Source organism: Pteropus medius, unplaced genomic scaffold (assembly GCF_902729225.1).
Source record: "Pteropus medius unplaced genomic scaffold, Ma_sr-lr_union100, whole genome shotgun sequence".
Taxonomy (NCBI): Eukaryota; Metazoa; Chordata; class Mammalia; order Chiroptera; family Pteropodidae; genus Pteropus; species Pteropus medius.
In genome coordinates this window covers 3,526,840-3,547,377 of record NW_024343578.1, presented here as the reverse complement: position 1 = coordinate 3,547,377, position 20,538 = coordinate 3,526,840, and the positions used below count along the sequence as shown (strand labels likewise).

Sequence of the window (20,538 nt, the reverse complement as noted above, 5' to 3'; positions counted from 1 at the left end):
AAAACAGAGGCTTAGAGAGGTCAATTGAATGCCTAAGGCCATAAAATAAGTAATCAGAAGTGAGATTTGAATCACCTGATAAACACCAGGCTGCTTTTATCATGTCTTTCCCTTTCCCAAGTTAACACTTACCAAGAGCCTGTCTAATCAAAGTCATTTCTGTTTATAGGCTTCAAGGTATCCCAACATTTAAATCCCTGTCCCTAGAGTTTCAGCGGTGCCTGCTGTTAAACTAAGTAAAGCCAAATGGCTCTCTTTTATAAGGCTTGCTACATTTTATCTTCAAGTCTTCAAGGAATAAAACCTTTCATTCATCTTTTCTAATGTGTTTTCCCAGACTAGTAACATTTGCCTAAAAACAAAATGAAATGTACTTATTTCAAATCCTGATGTCAACAGAAACTACTTCCAGAAAATAATCAGAGCTACATTTATTGAGTATTTACTGCATCCAGGCTCAGTTCTAAGGGCTTTAAACATATTAATCAATCAGGTCCTCACAGCAATCCTATGCAGGTGCTGTCATCAAGTCTTTGTTCAGATGAGGAAATCTGAGATGAGGCTCAGGTCACAGTGCTAATAACAACTGGCATTTGAACTTGGAGAGTCAGGCTATAGAACTTGGGGTTATAACAATACTCCACAACGCCTTGCATTTCTATTTCTACTACTACCCAGAGTCAATGCCATACACCGTGAATGATATGAAAGAAATACAACCTATGACCTTTAAGAATTTACTAAGGAAACTTTTAAGAAAAATATTAGGAAGAAGATAATGATAACACAGTAATTATGAAGGGTGGACTACATATGGTAGTAACATGTAGATAAGTTTAGAACACCTAACTTCCAAGGAAAAGCATGGTAGGGAAATCTTATTTCCTAAAGCTATTTGGGCAAGTATGCAACATTTCTATACAACTATATAATTGTGTACCTTAAGTAATTATTTTAGTATATTGCTCCCACATAGTTCGATTTTTAACTTGACTTTTCCTAGCTAATAAGTTCCTGGCAGGTAGAGAAACGAAATGCTCTCCTTTATGACCTGTAAGAGCAGAGTTTGGTGTCCTGCAAGCTACTGACACTCCATGAATGCCAGATGACAAAGGTAAAAGTAAAAACACCACACAATGATTACTAGGACAATAACATGGCAACTCATAGGCTGTTTTTAAAATCATAAGTAACATGCTAAAGAATGGATGCTTTTAAAGAAATAAAATACGGACAAGATCAGAGACTGAGGAAATGTATTTATGGCTGAGAAGCACTAACCCAATGATAGGTGCCAACAAGGACTGACATTACTTGGATTGTCAACACTGATTTTAATCTCTCTGCCATTCCACAGTTTATAAAAGGCATCTCTGAAAGGGAATTAGCACTCATTAGGCCCTGAAGACCAGCAATGCCACCATATTCTCAGCCTCTACCTTATGCGGCAGAAGCACAGCCACAATGATTGGTGAGAGGGCTTGCTGCCCCCAGCCAAACTAGCAACAAATTAAGGCTCCTGAACATATCTAGGCTAACTAATTCTGAATTGACTTTACTAATTATATTTCTAAGTTATACTTTCTTTATTCATAAAATAAACTGGCACCCAAATAAAACTTATTTCACACGCTTAAGGCTTGACTTTTCACCTAATCAGTACTGACCATACCACAGAAGATTATACTTTTAAAAACATGTTTATGCATAAAAAAGGACTGCACACCTGGATAGCCTCCTGAGACCCAACATCTCACTGTCAAGAGTGTTCCTGGGAAAGCAGAAACAAACATTACATGTGAAGAGAAACAAAATAAGCAACATTGGAGGGTCATGTATAAACCAAATATGGTTGAGGAAAAAAGGACTCTTCAATCCAAATGACAAAAGATATTAAGAACACTTGGAACATTTCAACATGGAAGAGAGCACACAGATTTTTGGGTAGAGGGATGGGGGAGAAGAATGCACTCCCAGAATGGAAAGAACATACCAATATTAATTTTTCTCACTTTTTTTAACATTAAAAAATAATGCAAAGATAGAAACATACACAATACTTAGGAGTCAAACCAAGTGGTACTTGGTAAACTTGGCCCTGACTTCTCTGGACAAGCTTAAGTTAACTTACTAGGTTGCTGTGTTTGCCTAAATTTTGGAGAAGTCTATTTCTTATTACCAAAACCTCTTAACATAACTACCTTCTAAAAGGCTCATTATGTTACTTCCTTTGTCAAGTCCTAAGCACAGGACCTGCTTCTATCAACCTCTTAATCATCCACTCTTGCCTGTATTTCAAACCCGAGTATGTTCTTTTACTGCTTTAGCCACGATTTTTATTTGTTCTTCTCTTATTTTTCATTTTATTATACAAAACATTTCCTAGGAAACCTATTCCCAAAGGGACTTTTTTTCTGAAGTAAGATTTTGTTTCAAGAACATAATGCTCAGTTTTCTTTTTACGGGAGGTTTGAGAGTAATGTCTTTTATTTAATCTACTTGGGTTGTCCCACAAACTACATGCCAGAAATAGGTAATTTTAAAGATCTGGCCTGAGTTAATGCTTCCTTAGTACTGTTTTCTTAACACTTAACTAGTTTAAGATCTCTCTTTTCATCTAGTGTTGGCACTAACTGTACCATCACTTTTGCCTCCATTACCTTCTTTTGCCTGAGAAGTTTTTATCTTTGATTGGTGACTGATCTGGAAAACACAGGTGATGCTGTAGTAGAGTTATATAATTACACTCAAAGATGTTCTTGATTTGATGTCTCTGATCTGCTTTCACATTTTTCCTCCGTTGTCCCTGGTATAACAAGGAATTAAGAACTTGGAAGGATGAAATTCATAGGCCAGTAATGGAGGAGATTCACATCTCAGGGTACACCAATCAATTAGTTACCATGGCATAGCATAGCAAAGTTATTTTTGAAGCTAAAAAAATTTCCCCAAATGCTATTTATAAGAGGGTAAGACAAGACAGCTTATCTTTTCTAGACCACTTTTTAAATCTTCTGATCTTAGTGGATCTTTTAATGCATGAACTGAACTGTATCAACAATTACTGATGACTTCTTCATTCAATTTTTGAATCTGTCAAGCCCCACTATTAGTGCTTAGGTAATTCCTTACTTAAGGTATCCTCCCTGAATTGATTACTGCTAAAAAGATGGTGAAATAGTTAAGGTTGAGGGAGAATATGGTGTTCCACAAAGATCAAGTTAGAGAAACTCCATGTAGGAGGCACAGACAAAAGAGATGATCTTGCATGATTTTTTATAGGATTCTAGCTTCAGAATCTCACAGTAAGGTCTCCGTCCATAAAACCCATGAGAGAAAGAAAGGGTTAGGAAACTTGAGAGAAAGGTTAGAAAAAAAATAAAACCAAATATTTAGCTTAACATTTTATGAACTACGAGAAGTTATGACTTGGTATTTTACAATCTGACATCCTTAAAATGGCAAATAAAGATCAGATTAACAAAGAAAAACAAAGGGGTTAAAGGTAATTACTTCACTACAGTGATGGTATCGATTTTTATAATTTACCATGTAAAAATTGCCTAAATTAGATTTAAGTGGCATCCTTTAAATGCCACGTTAAAACAAAGTAATCTGGACAACAAAATGAATAACATGTTTTGCCAGCCTATATATGTAGTTGTCCCTTCTATCTATATCATTTGAAAGCAATATGGTACTTACACAAAAAGTGCTAATCATACAATTTACAAATTAATTCTAAAAGACATGATACCAAATATTTAAAGCTTATAAGAGAATTCATATTTGATAGCTTAAAAAAAAAACATTTTCTATATTTATCTAGAATGAAATAAATAGAATCTGAGAAGATATCTCCAGCTATAAGAAGAGTATATACCTTTTTCTTTTGGCGCTACCAGTATCAGAGGTGGCTGAAGAGATCATGCTGTCTCCATCCTCAATGTCGTCTCTCCTGGCAAGCTCCTTCTTCTTTGCCTAAAACAGAGCACATCCCAGGAGTCAAGCTCACTCTGCTGAGCACTCCTAGAATATATGAATATTAAAAAGCTAGACATACCAGATTCACTCAGAAAGATCTAACCACACATAGGATGTATAAAATTAAAGTCATTAAACATTTTCAATAACCCAGTTTAACAAAAGCCTGCGTGACAAAAAAGTAGGTTAAGAAAATGGATCCAGAGAGTTGAGTCAACACTAGCGAAACTGCATTTAATACTACAAAGGGCACTGACTTGTTAAAAGCACTGAGGCAAGTTGTAGGGGCATCCTGCTCTGCTGGCCACATTTAAGTAAGGCCAACTCAAAGATAGCCTTTGGTATCCTTGACTTAAGCAACAGTACGGCTAAGGAGAAAGTCTGATATGAGAGGTGAAAGATCTACTTTCATCACATGCATTTTCAAAGGCCTTCTGCCAAACAGCTGAAAGCCAAACTACAGCAGACATGAGGAACACACACAGAATATTAAAAAGGCAATACTTGAAACCTGCAGCACTGATCACAATGTTGACCATACAAAAAGGAAGATTCTACAGGTGATCTAAAACTGCTTTTGCTGCTTCCTTGCTCTGAGATTCTCTTTCTAGAAAGATTCTATCAAACACTGACAGGTAGATAATTTTTATTTCATATCTATGCCTTTCTGTCTCAAAACCCCTAGATGACCTGTGACCTCAGATATCCTCCAAGGTGTTCTCTCAGAAAGGATCTGATAAACTCACGGACATTGTACTATAATTAACTAGCCCTAATGTGCTTTTTCTCCTAGAACCAAACTTACCTCAACAGAGACCAAGTCTAGAACCACAGATATAAAATTTAAATGACAGAATACCACCTACGATTAGAGAGAAACTTCCTGAGGAACCTAAGATCACTCCCCAGAAACAAACCTCCGCTTCTTCTACCCACAAAGCTAACCCAGTCTTAACTATTATTTCTATTCTACATGGTGCTGATGACTCTATAAAAAAAATACTCAGCAGTACCTGCGGCTGAAACAAATGATGTGATGTTGCTGAGAGAAATCACACATCTTAAAAACACATTCAAAATGTGTAAGATTATTTCAGTAATACATTCAACAACTTGGCAAAACCAAGAAATTCTACCTGCATGACTTGCTGCAATTTTAGAACTCGTTTGTAGATAGCTGAATTGGGAACATTATAGCGTTTGGCATTTTCAAACATTAAATTCAGATCGCACTCCAAATGATCCAAAGTTTCATATTCTTGGTTCTTTAGCTTTGTTCTGTGAAAGACAAACACATGGTTAGAATTTTCCATTATGAAAATTATGAAAAATCCTTCCTGAAAGTTCAGTGCAAAAATCCTGATAAGCAATAGATGGTATCTTTACTAGTGAGACTCATGAGTGGCCTGGAGTGACAATTTCAAAATATAAAGTGAGGAGACAAAAATACATTATATTTAGGCATTATGACAGTTTAACTGAAAATCCAAAAGAACAAACTCAAACATTACAAGAAGTAATGAGAGGACCTAGTAAGGGGTAAATTACAAATACACTTGCAAAAATCTAATGGAAAAATCCTGTTAGTGGCAAGAAGAAACAAAAATCAGGGAGGCTTACTAAGCTATTCTAATCAAGAATCATGGTAATCTACCCACTTCTGAAAATCAGAGGCCATTTCAGTTCATGAGGGTTAAAGAAAAGAGAAAGTACTGGCCATATATTGAAGGAGCATTTAGAATAACCTATTTATCCCTCGAGTGTTGTATATAGACAATAAAGAGTGGTCTTAAGACAGTAAATCAGAGGTAGATATGTCAGAGTCTATTCACTATTATTCTTCCAATACAAACATTTGTAACTAATTAAAATTAAGGTTTTAAATTATTTTGCAAAAAAGTCTTAAGAATTTTGATATTTCAGAATGTCTTTCAGACACATGGTTATTACTAATACCAACTCCCCTAAAATCCCTATATGCTTTGTACCAAGTGAATGGTCAAGGTTTGCCCTAACTCTAATTCTATTTGGATTTAGACAGGATAGACTGAAATCTCTTCATCGAAGCCCTTGCATGCTATCTATAAAAGCCACAAAAATAGTATTAAGAACCACCATATATATAAACAGCTTCACAGAATACATGTAGATTCCAGACTTTTCTCTTATAATGGCATCATGCATTCTGTATGTAAAGTTTTACTTAAAATTGACAAAAATAATATGCAGATTCCATATAGTACTTAAGGAGATATTAAAGTTAGAGAACGTCTCTAGGATGAAACAAAAAACAACTAAGCACAAACTCAGCTCAGTACCAGCTTACGTAGCTAGCATCTAGAATTTAAATTACAGCCTCAGACTTCTTCCTGCTAACCCCAGGATAATGTGCTAGGGGTCCTCCACACCCACAAAGAACAGAGAACCCAAGTGTATAAATGACAATCTATAATAAATCATAATTTATCAGACTGATGTTAATCAAGGATAGTGGGGAGAGGGAAGGGCATCATGGAGAATAAAGGATGGAGCCACACTGTCCAGCTCCTGCCCATCTTGCATTTTTGTTGCTTTTGATGACACTCAACTATCTTTCTTCTGCCAACAAATCTTCCCAAGACTGTGTTGTATAATATAGCAGCCATTAGCCACTATTTAAATTAAATAATGGCTATTTAAATCAAAATTTAAAAAATTTAAAATCTGGTTCCTTAGTTGCACTAGCCACATTTCAAATGCTCAACAGTAACGTGTAATTAGTGGCTACCATAATGAACAGCACAGATTAAATAACATTTCCACCATCACAAAAAGTTCAATTGGACAGCACTGCTCTAGGTTTCCCTGCTGCTCTGACGTAGAGCACCACGGAAGACAGCCCAGCTCCTGTAAGGTACTACTGGACTAGCATGTGTCCTTGGAAAGAAGGTAGATTACACATCCTAAAAGCCGACCCTTCAGAATTATAGTGTGCTACCAGCTAGGCCTCAGCCACTTCTCTATTCCTCACCCACATGTGTGCCAGACAACTGTTAAAGTTAAAAAGAGGGGAAAGGTAGAGAATTACTGACTTGACAAAGCAAGGTTTATATTAGAAAATTCTAACTTGGAAGAAGGTTGTAGGCAGGTGAATGAGTTGGCTGAGGATTTGTCTTCTGAACTAAACCAATTAGACTGAATTAAAACAAAAAGTCTGGGAGAAAAAAAACTAATGACATCATTGTCCAATTAAATGGGAAGCTCTTCACATCTATAAGACTGTCACCATCTTTTCTAGGAAAAGAGTATAAAAGACAATTTTCTGGGCTAATTTCTTAATGAATGGCAGCCTTTAATTGCCATGTTATTTTAAGAGGGCCAAATCAGCTGATTTTCTATATCCTACTTATGTACAAAACCTCCAAAGTTTGGATTAAATAAAAACACCATAAATCTTACTGATCAAATCACGAAAACGGAAGTTACAAATGTAAAATCGTGAGACATATGTTGTTAAACAACCTTATTTCCTAGACTCCAGTAAATACAAAAACTTTAATTCCTGTTTGGAAGGTTAGTTATCTGCCATCAAAGCATCATGTACACACCAGATGAATCTGACATTGTCCAGTTATTTTTACTTGCTTCTTCTCTGAGTATAATGTAAAACATAACCCACATGTGGGAATTACAAAACATATTTTATAATATTACTTATTTTCTACTAATTTTATTGATACTATGGTGGTTTAAGTATTCTGTCTGGCTGAACTCCCAATGATCACTTTAACATTTTCTAAACAGAAAAGGGTAACTAAGATGAACCATCTTTCGGGTATTGTTTCAGTTGATGAATTCTCTAAGAGCTGACTAAGTTTATTCTGGGAAGTTCAACTACAGATACAAAATTTAAATACAGATAAATTATTGTACATAAAAGATCAGTAAAAGGTATAAGCAGAAAGATTTTTGTACTTTGTTCAGTTATAAGAAAATAAAGTTTTGAGCTGCATGACTTTTTATGATCCACAATCTGAAACAAAAATGTCTAGCTAGAATACATTTCATTTATTTGCCCCTTGACTCTATTGCAGTACAAAGAATATTTGTATTTAACTAAATTTATTCCTCACTTTTTATATGGGAGTGATATTCTAGCATACTTTAGACATGTGGAAACATTTTTACCTTTAATATCCTCATCTATTTTAGGAAGGAAGATATATGTGCAGGCTCAACCACAAGAAAATAGATTTATACTGAGTAATGTAGAAGACATTTTACCTAATCTGTTGTAGTGATATGGGCATTTTAATTTGTTGATAATAATCAGGGTATTTCTTCTTTGAAGGCAAATGGAAAAAAGGTTCAGCTATTAGCTGCCCCTGGTTATTCCGACAGCTCCTAACTGTGTCATAAAGCTGATAAAAAGGATTTGAAACATCCATAAATGAAGTAATGCTCTCTGCTTCTGACTCTCCTTCTTCATAACGTGCAGCTAAAAAGAAAAAGAAGGCATTTGTAAGGGAAAGAATTGTACTTTAAAAAACTCTTTTTAACAATCTTCCAGGTTAAGCTATGTTTGAAAATACTTATTTTAAAAGAATAATCTCTAACCTTCATTAAAGATGTTAGTAATGCTTAATATAATTGTGTTTACTTAGAGAAATATTATATAGAAGCTGAATAGAAAGTTATACAGTAAAAGTTATGCTGTTTTTATTACAAAAGTTTCTTTTTAAATGTGCCTTCTTTAGAGACTCCCTGCTAAGTGTGCTTGGACAAGAAATAGTCACAGATCTCAGAACTAAATATAAAAGCTAAAACTACAAAATTCTTAGAAGAAAACGTAGGTGTAAATCTTCATGACTTTGGATTAGGTAATTGACTGGCATCTACTTTTTTTACTTAATAGCTGAAGTTACTAAATAATCCTCTTGTGACAAAGGTACTTACTTATTAGGAAAAAAGGCAATAAATATTTTTTAGGAATTTTGTAAATGGTGTGGTTTTCCCTCAATTTGTTATACTACTATACGGTGAATGAAGTAACCAAATGTTAGAAGGAAGCCTAAACATAACATGTGTCTCTATTATAATCAGCAAAAAACAAAGCTAATGAAAAGATAGTTTTCTTCCAAGTTTTGACAAGATTAGGCCTAATTTAAATAAAAAATATTTAACTCTGTAGATAAATATCAAAAAATTAAATTCGTACTTTAATAAGTAGCTATAATAATTATGAAATTTCTATAGATTTAGTACAAAATTACAGCTGGAAAAATCTGTTGTATCACACTTGATTATAAAATCAAAAGATATGCCAAAATAACTTAATGAAACAAACTTTATCTCTGCATATAAAAAATATTTACAGTAAAATAAAAAATATTATATCACACAAGAGAAAGACAGATAATGAAATCAAATATATCTCTACAGCTGTTCTTTAGGTTGCTATTTAACAAATTGTATACTTTTACATGGATTTTTAGTGCCCAATGCTCTTTGTTGGACTTGTTTAAAAGACAATTTACGATACTGCTCTTATTGTAATTTACATCTGTCTTCAAATCATAAGGTCTAGCAGAGAAGAAATTATAGCCTACTGAAACTATAAGCCAATGACGTGAAAATCTAAGATGATGTGAATATCTTCCTGGGATTTCCTGATGGTGTCACTAGTACTCATTATTTATCATCGTATGTTTGAAACCAAGATCTGCTAAGGCTATCAAACCAATTGTTGTGAAAGAAGTATTAATTTACTCAGATATGAGTTTTAATACAAAATAAAGCAGTAAGCTTCTGATAAGTCTGCCAAACAAAGCGTACAATCAAAATGCAGCAAAATAGCATGTACTCCAAACTAAAACTCCCAGCCAGATCAGTCATTGCATTTTTCCTTAACCAGAAGGATCCACTGAGAAGCCACTGAACTAGTCACAACCTAAGGCCTACCAGCTAAAGCAGCATCCTCTTCACTTTCTGAGCCATACTGAAGTGCCATGGTTATTGCTGATAAACGACCCCCTTGGACTGCTCTTTTATTACTACAAAGAAAAAAGAACAATTAGAAGACATGGAAAGATATAATAATAATTTGTTTACAGGAAACAGGAACTGCTAACAAGGCATTCATATCAAAGAAAAAGAATTTCTATTCAACTGCCTCCTCAATTTATCTTTGTACTTTTTATATTCCCCATAATCAGTTTTAGCCAACACCATTTTTTTTTCTCCTACGAGTGTGTGGTGGTAAAAAGCCTAAAGTAGGCTACTTGCAATTTGTTTTATACATAAACACGACACTACACCTTATTTAATAAAAAATATTTATTCATAATTACTGGTTAATTCTATGATGCTCATATTTTACAATGAATACAAATTCTATTATGAACACAAAATCTTTTAGATTTTACCATACATTTTACTAGTAATACTTAGCACTGTCTAACAACTTCTGCTTAAGCATTCTCTAAAGAGGTGAGGATAGTATCTCAACTTTTTAAATAAGGTATTTGATAACAAATTCTAGTAACTTAACTATACCCAAAAATATTACTTTAAGACAGCCATCAATCAAACACCACTATGCCTATCCTCATAAACATGGGTCGGCTCTCAGACTAAACACACTCACTCTCTCTCACCGGTAATACTTGCTAGTAGGATTTCTCTCTTCACCAAGGCTGCTTTTACTGTGAGAAGGACCTGTTATCCTGGCTGCAGCCAAATTTGATGAAGTTCTATTCAGATATAAAATTAAAAAAATGTCAGAAAATTGACAGCTGAAATCAGAATGCTAAGTAAGCAAGATAAGACTACCAGTTTCATCTTATTTTCTAAATGCTCAAATATTTCTGACCCTTTACTGTGCAGCAGGCTTTGCTCCAAAACCTGGGGGCTCTGTGGAAGAGAATGAACCAGGACTGGTCTTAGAGAGCTTATGGTCACTAGTTACCAGAGGATCTGGCAACAAAGCAAATGTCAGAGTCAGAGAAAAGCTTCCAAAGTAGCCACACAATCTTTTCACTTCAGGTAGGAGGAAAGAGAATCCTAAAAATGAAACTTGTTCAAAGTCTTAGTCCTAGCACAAGGAAAAGCCAGGATAAGATTAGATCTCCTGACACTTGGCTAAATGCTCTTACTATAAATAAAAATATACTACTATGTATTACATACAAATATAAAAAAATATATATATTACATATAGTATACATTATAGGCATACTATAAGTTATATACAAGTATACATATACATGTAATATTTATACAACAATAAAAGAATACACTGGTGCTAAGTGTTAAAAATTGCTTTTTAAAATAAAGCCTTTAGGGTACATTAAAATGGCTGGTAAGAGTTATCCCTACTCTCTTTAGTATCACATTATCAACTGTAAACAAAACCTATAAATGCAACATATATCGTGTTTTCTACTGTACTGATTTCACTAGCTAGAAAATCTGGCAAATAATAAAAGCACAAGGATTTCAGATTCTTTTTATTGACCTACCTCATTCGAAGGCTTGATTTAGCCATTTCATGATGTTCGATTTCTGCCTTTTTCATATAAAATATTTTTTTAATGGAATTTGCATCCTATCAAGATAAAATTACTTTGCTTAGAAAAACTATAGAAAATTAAGACAGTTTAAAATGCTCTCAATCAATCATGCACTAGACACTTTCTATGGCACTCCTTTCATTTGAAGTAGCCTTCCATTTGATATCCACAAAGCTGCATCCTCTAACCTTTCCAAAAGCTTCCAAAACATCTTCATAACCAAACCTAAGTTAAAAAGCCTCCTCACTCATTCACAATTAGTCAAACACATAGACAAAGATCCTATGATGAACAGAAAAAACTGGTGAAAATACAATGAACCCTACCTGCGAACACTGACCTAAAAACTGAAACAAAGATGCACTTCTAAGATAAAGACTATAACATAAACTTAGTATGAATGTATTTGCTTAAATTAATAGCATACTAATATATCAAACCAGAAGTTTCCCTTCTAAAATTTCATTTAGGGGAAATAATCAAACCAAAAAGAAAAATTTCAACTGCATCAACAATTAGTACAATACTATTAAAATGTCCTATTTAAATGTCCTATCAAGGACTAAGTACAAGCACTTCATAGTTTATTCACGTAAAGTTTCTTAAAAGATGAAAGATAAAAGTTAAAATTAATATCAAAAGTCACTGTACTTGAATCAGCATTCTGAAAGTCTAAATGATTTTCCTTTCATAAGATTTCCTGAGCATCCTTTGCTAAATTCCCAATGATATGTTATTAGTTTAAGAAATTTCTACAAGCAACTATTCGTTACAGGACTACAAAACCTCTAGGAGTGAACTGCAATGCAATGAAATAGTCATTTTACATTGTATATTATACTAAAGACTGCTTTTTATATTTATGAGGTTTAAATGCAGGGACTAAATCGATATTTAACTGAAAAGTGAAATGAAAATGAACCTATATGTCTACCTGGCATACAGACAAATGGAAAAGAACTGAATCCAGAAATAAACCCGTACATCTGTGGTCAACTAATTTTCAACAAGGGCACTAACACAATTCAATAGAGAAAGAATAGCCTTTTTAACTTAAGGTACTGGGACAAATAATATCCCACGTAAAAGAATGATTCTGGACTCCTACCTTATACCTACCTCATATAAACAAAAATTAATTAAAAATGGATCAAAGCTCTCAATGTAAAAGCTAAAACTATAAAATCCTTAGAAAAAAACATAGGTGTAAATTTTCATGGCCTTGGAAGGTAATGGTTTCTTGAAATGGCACTAAAAACACAAACAGTCAAGGAAAAGACAAGCTGGATTTAACAGAATTAAAAATGCTTGTGCCTTAAAGGGATACTATTACAGAAATGAAAAGACAATCCAAAGAATGGGAGAAAATATGTATAAATAATATATATAGTATAATGTCCAGACTATTTGAAAAATTCTAACGCAATAATAAAAAGAAAAGTAACCCAACTAAAAGATGGGCTAAGGATCTGAAGAGACATTTTTTTCCAAAGATATATGAATGGTCAATTGCCCATTAAAAGATGGTCACATCACCAAATCACTGTGAGGGGGGAAATGTTAATCAAAACCACAATGAGATACTATTTCATACCCAGCAGGACAGCTATGATAAAAACAAAAATGGAACAAAAGTGTTGGTGAGGATGTCAAGAAATTACACTTCCACATTGATAATGGGAATGTAAAATGGTATAGCTCTTTTGGAAAACATTTTGGTGGTTCCTCAAAAAGTTAATATATAGTTATTATGTGGCCCAGCAATTCCATTCCTAGGTATGTACCCACGAAAAATGAAAATACATGTCTACATAAAACTTATACATGAATGTTCATAGCAGCATTATTTAGAGTAGCTAAAAAGTGGAAACAATCTAAATGTCTAGCAACTGATGAATGAGTAAATAAAATATGGTATACACATGCAATGGAATATTATTCAACAATGAAAAGAATGAAGTACTGACACATGGTACAACATGTATATCTTGAAAAATTATGGTAAGTGAAAGAAGATAGTCACAAAGGACCATGTATTATATGGTTCCATTTATATGAAACGTCCAGAATAGGTAAATTCATAAAGACAGAGGTTGTCTAGGGATGGGAGGAAATGGAGAGTGACTGCTAACTGATTGTGGTGATGGCTGCACAACTTTGAATATATCAGAAGCCACCAAATTGTATTCTTTGGGTGAGATGTGTAATACGTGAATTTTATCTCAATAAAGTTGTTACATAAAAATTATTAGCTCTAAATTAAGGTATCTACTCTTACCAATGAAAACAACAACAAAAAGAACTAACCTTGAATACTTGAGAACCAGGCTCATTATAAGTTTTGGCATTTTTTGCTAGGAGATCTATATCTTTGGCCATTGCATGAATACTCTTGTAGCTTCCATTCTATAGTAAACAACAAAATACAGCAGTTCCTCTTTTTAAGAGTTAATCAGTATGACCTTTAAAAAAAAGAACTCAACATATTTTTAAATTGTCACCAGGTTCCAAGACTTATTGGAAAGCACACATGTGAACAATATGTAAAGTCATTTTCTTTTATAAACTATTAATATTGTCTAATTTACAAATGTTTTTTGAGGCAAATAACAAAACCAGAGCTACATTATTCTCATAAAAATTTGCAAATTTTTAACAAATGAAATAAGGTAAAAGTTGTTTTAGCGAACACATAGTACTTACTTATGTGCCAAGCACTAAGTTCTTCATTCATACCAATTCATTAAGGTGGATTTAATAATGTGAAGTAAAACTCTAGTCAGGTCAGTCTAGCACACAGGTTAACATTTTGTGAGTACCTACTATGTACTAGGCTCCATGTTAGAGCTGTCGCATCTTATTCAATCCAAAACAGCCCAGGAGACTCAAAATTGCTTCAATTTACAAAGGAAAGGAAGAAAAAAAAACAATCTATGCAGAATGTACACATGAGAAGAAGACAGAAACGAAAAGGCATGTTCTAGAGACTGAGGAAACCAAATGAAGGGGAGTAGAGAATGGGGAGGGGTAGAATCGTAAGCACAGGCTGCATAGGTAAAGTAGGGACAAATGAGGCAAAGTCTAGGCAAAGCAGAGGAGCTGGTTATTTGCCATGTAGGAATACCCAAAATCTGAGCACCCTTTTTATTTGGAAGAAATTCCAGCACAGGTGGTAGGAAAGGACCAACAGAGAGTAAAACTGAGCAGATGGTAGATTTGCCAGCAGCCTGGCAGCCAGGAAAAGAGGAAATAATTCATAACTGTCTTGAGGGACTAAAGCCAACAGCAAGGGAATGGAATTCCTAACTCCTGCAAATGACAGTGGTAATAGCAATGGCACCACAAAGAGAATGTGCATGACCTCAGCTGTGCCATGATGTGCCTGAGTACTGCCTATTTTCCTATGGCTAGTTCTCCCACCTTCCTTCCCAATGATTCCATAAGATATCCAATACTCTTTTCATGGATTCCCTTTCTGTTTAAATTAGTGTCGGTTATCACTGAACTGGTACAAGGAACTACAACTTGCTTAAGCAGGCGATAGAGGACAAGTGACAAGTCTCTGGGCAGTGAAATAGCAGGAAAAAAGCTAGAATTAGAGAAGCAATATACAGAAAGGACTAGAGAGCCTTTCATTAGACAGAGAGGAAAAACTATTACAATAACTCAGATATAAGAGAACAAGGATCTTGATTAAGGTGATGATGAAAGGAGGTACTTCTATGGGGCTTTTGGAAGGAAAAAAGACAAAACTAAAGGTCATAGAGAGAAGACTAGGGTTGAGGTAGGGGTGTTTAAAGACCTTATTTGATTTTCAGTATTATGAGAACATCTTTTTTTCCTAGATAGATGTTAGGAACCCCAGGGATCTGAGTTCTAGGAAACTAAGTCACTCCCAGGAGCAGCTACTGGGCTGCCTGAAAAACCAGGTGATACCTTAATTTGTATTTTAACATGCAATGCAAATAATCTATGGTACCAGTAATTACTACACTGTTACTCTTTACTACTCTCAGAATTTAGAGCCAAATAAGTTTCTCTCTCCTGGCAAATCACTGTGTTTTCAGTCCCATTTCTCAATGAGACTATATTATTATATTTCCCTTTTTGCTTTATCTATTAGGAGCCCGACACCCTCCTTACCCTGGGATGACCAGTAGCTCACATTGGCCAAGGCCACATCCCAGAGGTGCTCTGAGAGATGCTTCATATACATTATCACCAACCTCTACAACTCTGTGATACCATAATACTACACTCAGTGTAAAGCAGAGGAAGTAGGCAGGTTGCCTGATCAAAGTGACATAGCTAGTAAGAAGCAGAGCTAAGAAAATAGCCCATGTCAGTCCAAACTCTAAAAACTAGACTTCTGATATAATTTAGCTCATTCTCCCTACACTTCCCTTAACCTTTGGCCATCCAATTTTAAATCTCAGTCATTCATTCACTGAATTAATATTACTGAGCACCTACTCTATGAAGAGGAAGTAACAGTGTAGGAGTTTAGGAGCACAGACCCTGGAGCCAGACTATCTGGATTCAAATCCTAACTTTTTTCCTTACTAGTTAATGACTCGGACAAGTGACTTACCATCTCTGTGCTTCAGTTTTCTCATCTCTGAATGGGGATAACAGTATCTACCTCATGGAGTTGTTTTAAGAATTTACTGGCTAATGTATATAATACAGAAAACAGAGCAAACACCTAGCAACACCTATTACTGCTGGAGATATAGGGAGGGGGGCACTCAAAGAGAATAAAATCTCTATTTTCACTGATCTTACACTCTGACATCTGTTTCAGATAACTTTTATTCTGAGGTATCCTAAAACTATTTGGAAGATAAAAATAAACAAAGCTTTTATTGCCAATGTACTTTTCACAATTAAAATATCCATGACCAATGCTTTTTAATTTTTGTCCTAAGAACAAGATCTAATATGCCAATGAAAAATTTGCTTTCCTCCCTACAGAAAAAATGCAAAAGGGATACTACACTGCCTCTTTCAAAGCTATAATCAGTAACATCACCCTCATTTGCTAATAACCTCTTACAAGAGACATTTGCTTCTGTTTTCTAAAAGCCCGTAAGAAAGACCTTAGGGCAATCTACCTTAAACCACATATGGTTACATATACTCATGTTCATACCTGTATCCTCTGGGCAATGGTCTTGAGATCTATAGGTTCCTTAATTATTGCATAATAGTCTGGATATTGCTGGAAGAGAAAACCCCAGGCATGCTAAGTAAGTAAAAGTATCCAGCTAATGAGAAAACAAGGAAACACACTGACAATCTTAATCAACTGAGCATCTTTGTAAGATTTAAAAATCTTACAAAGACACAGCTGTACAGCATATTGTTGTATTTAAAGCAGAAAGAATTAGATTTAACAAGCTTCATGAAATACTCAACAGCCATATTATAGTTTATAGTTAGCATTTGGTAATTATCATTATATACAACTAATATATCACTACTTAATGTCTAAAAAAGTTCTAAATTCATAGAATCGGACAAATTAAGGTCCCAAGATACTCATGCCTGGAAATAAATTAGAGGAAATGTTTTTGATGGGCTAACTATAAGCTCTTTTAATTTTGCAATCTAAATAACACAATTATATCCTATTTCATAAAAAATTCTTAAGAAACTATAAGAAGTTAGGTTGCAAGATTTGTCAGTTTCATGTTTAACTTAATGCTTCTACTTATTTCAGTCAAAATATTTTTTTCAAAATAAAACATTTTAAATGAATTTCTGTTAAAGAAATGAAGCAAATTATAAGCATTTGTTTTATCAAATATTAGCTTATCACAAGAAAAGAAGTTAAACATGTTAAAGGAATGTCCTTGAAGGGTTTCATAAAACCTAGAGTGCATGCACTGCCCTAAGCCTTTCCTACAGGTTTTGTTCCTTAGAGGAAATAACTGAAGTCAACTAAAACTCAAAAGCTGGTCTACTTAGGTTGGAGAATAAGTGCCAAGAGAAGTTAGACTATGCTCTCCAGGCTCTTCCTACCTGTTCAAATCCTGGAACCCAAACAATAAAAAGCAGGAGGCCACAGCTTTCACTTAGTTACTAGGCTGAAGGGATGATCTCAGTGATGATTCATCTTATCTGATCCCTCACTTTACTTCTGTTTTTTTAACCTTACTCTTTTCTTTGTTTGGATCAAATACCTTTCTTGTCTCCTCTCCACCAATTTTACTTCTGAGTAACCTAGTTTAGAAGACAAATTCTGGCAAAGCCACCCTGGCTGGGGTACAAGGTAATCCAAGCTGTTGGCCCATGTATTCTCAATTGACCTCTCCCACTTAATCCACTTGGGAAGGATTTATAAAGGAAAGGTAAAAACTGCCCTCCATTCCAGGTCTCAGTCTTTGTTGTCTTTCAAATTATCATGCTCTGAGGGACCAATGAGTATGTGATTTCCCCAACCTACTCCTGCTGCATGGTGTCCCCAAAAACCCTCCCAGAATGAGGGAACCAGATATTAATATATTACTGCTCTGAATCACCCTTGGTGGCTTGATCACTACCAATTATCTCCTGTAGAGTAAGAATAATCTCGAATAAAGATTGTATTCTTTTCTCCTAATTTTTGTACCAGGGTAAAAAATACATAAGATTTACCATTTAACCATTTTAAGTGTCAGTTCAGTGGCATTAGGTACATTCACATGTACTTGTTGTACAGCCATCGACATCATCCATCTCTAGAGCTTTTCATCTTCCCTAACTGAAACTCCATACTCATTAAACAATAACAGTCTACTTTCCCCTTCCTGCCAGTCCCTGACAACTGCAATTTTTACTTTCTGTCCCTATTAATTTGACTACTCAAAGAACCGCTTATAAGAGGAATCATACAGTATTTGTCATTTTGTTTGGCTTATTTCACTTACCACAATGTGTTCAGGGTTCATTCTTATTATAGCATGTGCCAGAATTCCATTCTTTTAAAGGTTGAATAATACTCCATTGTGTGTATATACATATTTTATTTATGCATTCATCCGTCGAGGGACACTGAGGCTGCTTTCATGTTTCAGCTGTTGTGAATAATATTACTACGAACATGGGTATACAAATATCTTTGAAACCCTGCTTTCACTTCTTTTGTGTATAACATCCAAAGTGGAACTGCTGGCTCATGTGGTAATTCTATGTTTAATTTTGAGAAATTGTCTGTTTTTCTCTTTCCTTAAAAGTATTTCTAAAAGCAGTTTTTATAGTTCCACAGATTAAAGTGGGTGTGACGCCAGAGGGAGGCCCTGACACTTTTTTAAAGGGTCTTATTTGATTAGAATAACTCTTCCTCTTTGGGTAGAAGAGTATCTATTAGGTCTCTTTCACTTCTCTCTCACCAGGTGACCAAAGAGAACTAAGAGAGAAAGAACTCATTTATCTTCCTCTCATTCTGTCTCCTGAGCAAAGAGAATGTTTCTTTTCTTTTTATAAATAGTTTTGTTTAGGTGCTTACTTTATCATTTAAGAATTATCCATCTTAGAAACAACCCAAAAGTCCATCAAGAGATGAATGGATAAACAGAATATGGTATAAACAAAATGTGGTATATACATTCAATGGACTATTATTCAGCCTTAAAAAAGGAAGGGAAATCTGACATATGCTACATGGATGGACTCTGTATACATTATGCTAAGTGAAATAAGCCAAACACAAAAAGATAAATATTATATGATTCTTCTTATATCAGGTACTTAAAGTAGTCAAATTCACAGGGAACAAAGAATAATGGTTACCAGGGGCTGGCTGGTTGGGGATTGGGGTTACAGTTTAATGGGTAGAGAGTTTCAGTTTAGGAAGATGAAAAGTTCTAAAGATGGATAATGGTCATGGTTGTACAATAATATGAATGTACATAACACCACTGAACTCTACATTTAAAATGGTTAAACGGTAATCTCATGTGTATTTTATCACAACAAAAACTAAAAACACACAAAAAGAATTACTAATCAAAAAACAAAAACACACATTTTTTAAAAAAACCCACAACCTCCTGGCCAAGAAAAATGATAGAACATATCTTATATGCTTGCTGCTGAGGCCACGAGAAGGGACTCTTGGCTACCTCCAATGCCTTCCATTAACCTTATTGTATTTACTAAGGATAATATTTCGAAGTACTTACACACACACACACACACACACACACACACACTCTAATTCACCTGTCTTTGAATGTATCACTTACCACTTTAGAAGGCAGTTTCTGAAAAAGTTCGCTAATAAGATGTCCTGATGGATTTGTGGCTACAACTATGGCTTCAAGAAGCTGCTCCAGGATCTCCTTCAAGTAACTTGGAGAAGACTGGGAGGAGGATGTTAGAAAAACAGATAGAAGAAAGAAGTATTTTGTGAGAGAAATCAAAAAATAAATGCTGATATTAAATAATTTCTAACATTTTAAAGTAACTCGAAAGAGTAACTTCTAAGTAGTACTTATTTTAAGTACAAGTTTTAAGAATAGCACAGAAATGCTCTGATGCTGTATGTGGAGGTTATGCTCCCAGAACAGCATATGTGAAACTAATTTGATTCCTTATATATTTCAGTAACTAAATTTCATAAATCAAGTTTTTACTAAACTCTATTTCTACTTCATAGTAAATACTGTAACTGAAATTCAAGTGCCATATGTATGAAATGATGGAAACGCAAGCCTTTTTAGGGTTTGAGCAACTGAGATAGAGAAAACACATCCCTTGATATGTGGTAATTTCTACATGTGCTGTTCATATCTATTGAAGTCTTGGTATTCTAGAAGAACAACTACATATGTAAAGTGGGGACTACATATTTTTAACCATGGAGTGCTCTGCTAGATTTAATAACAGAATTGAAGTTATATCAAAACTGAATGGAGATTAAGTTCACTGATGCACATCACTTTTGTTCTCCAGACTGGCTGGTTAATTCCTACCTTAGTCACTGTTTCAACATAGGAAGTATATACCCCAAAGAGTACTT

At 34.5% G+C, this 20,538-nt stretch overlaps 1 protein-coding gene across 16 annotated transcripts in view; it reads right to left on the bottom strand.

Moving 5' to 3' along the window:
• The window catches only part of PBRM1 (polybromo 1), a 104,986-nt gene that overhangs the window by 63,390 nt on the left and 21,058 nt on the right, over positions 1–20,538 (bottom strand). For 10 of the 16 annotated variants that reach the window (XM_039867489.1, XM_039867496.1, XM_039867497.1 and 7 more), the window contains 10 exons: positions 19,763–19,879; positions 16,687–16,755; positions 13,842–13,940; positions 11,484–11,569; positions 10,620–10,715; positions 9,925–10,016; positions 8,248–8,461; positions 5,121–5,262; positions 3,884–3,981; positions 1,727–1,771 (listed from right to left, as the gene is read on the bottom strand). In XM_039867489.1, coding sequence (XP_039723423.1) covers positions 1,727–1,771; positions 3,884–3,981; positions 5,121–5,262; positions 8,248–8,461; positions 9,925–10,016; positions 10,620–10,715; positions 11,484–11,569; positions 13,842–13,940; positions 16,687–16,755; positions 19,763–19,879 — 1,058 coding nt within the window. The remainder of the gene's footprint in view (positions 1–1,726; positions 1,772–3,883; positions 3,982–5,120; positions 5,263–8,247; positions 8,462–9,924; positions 10,017–10,619; positions 10,716–11,483; positions 11,570–13,841; positions 13,941–16,686; positions 16,756–19,762; positions 19,880–20,538) is intronic. The other 6 variants (XM_039867492.1, XM_039867498.1, XM_039867499.1 and 3 more) reach the window with 1 other exon arrangement.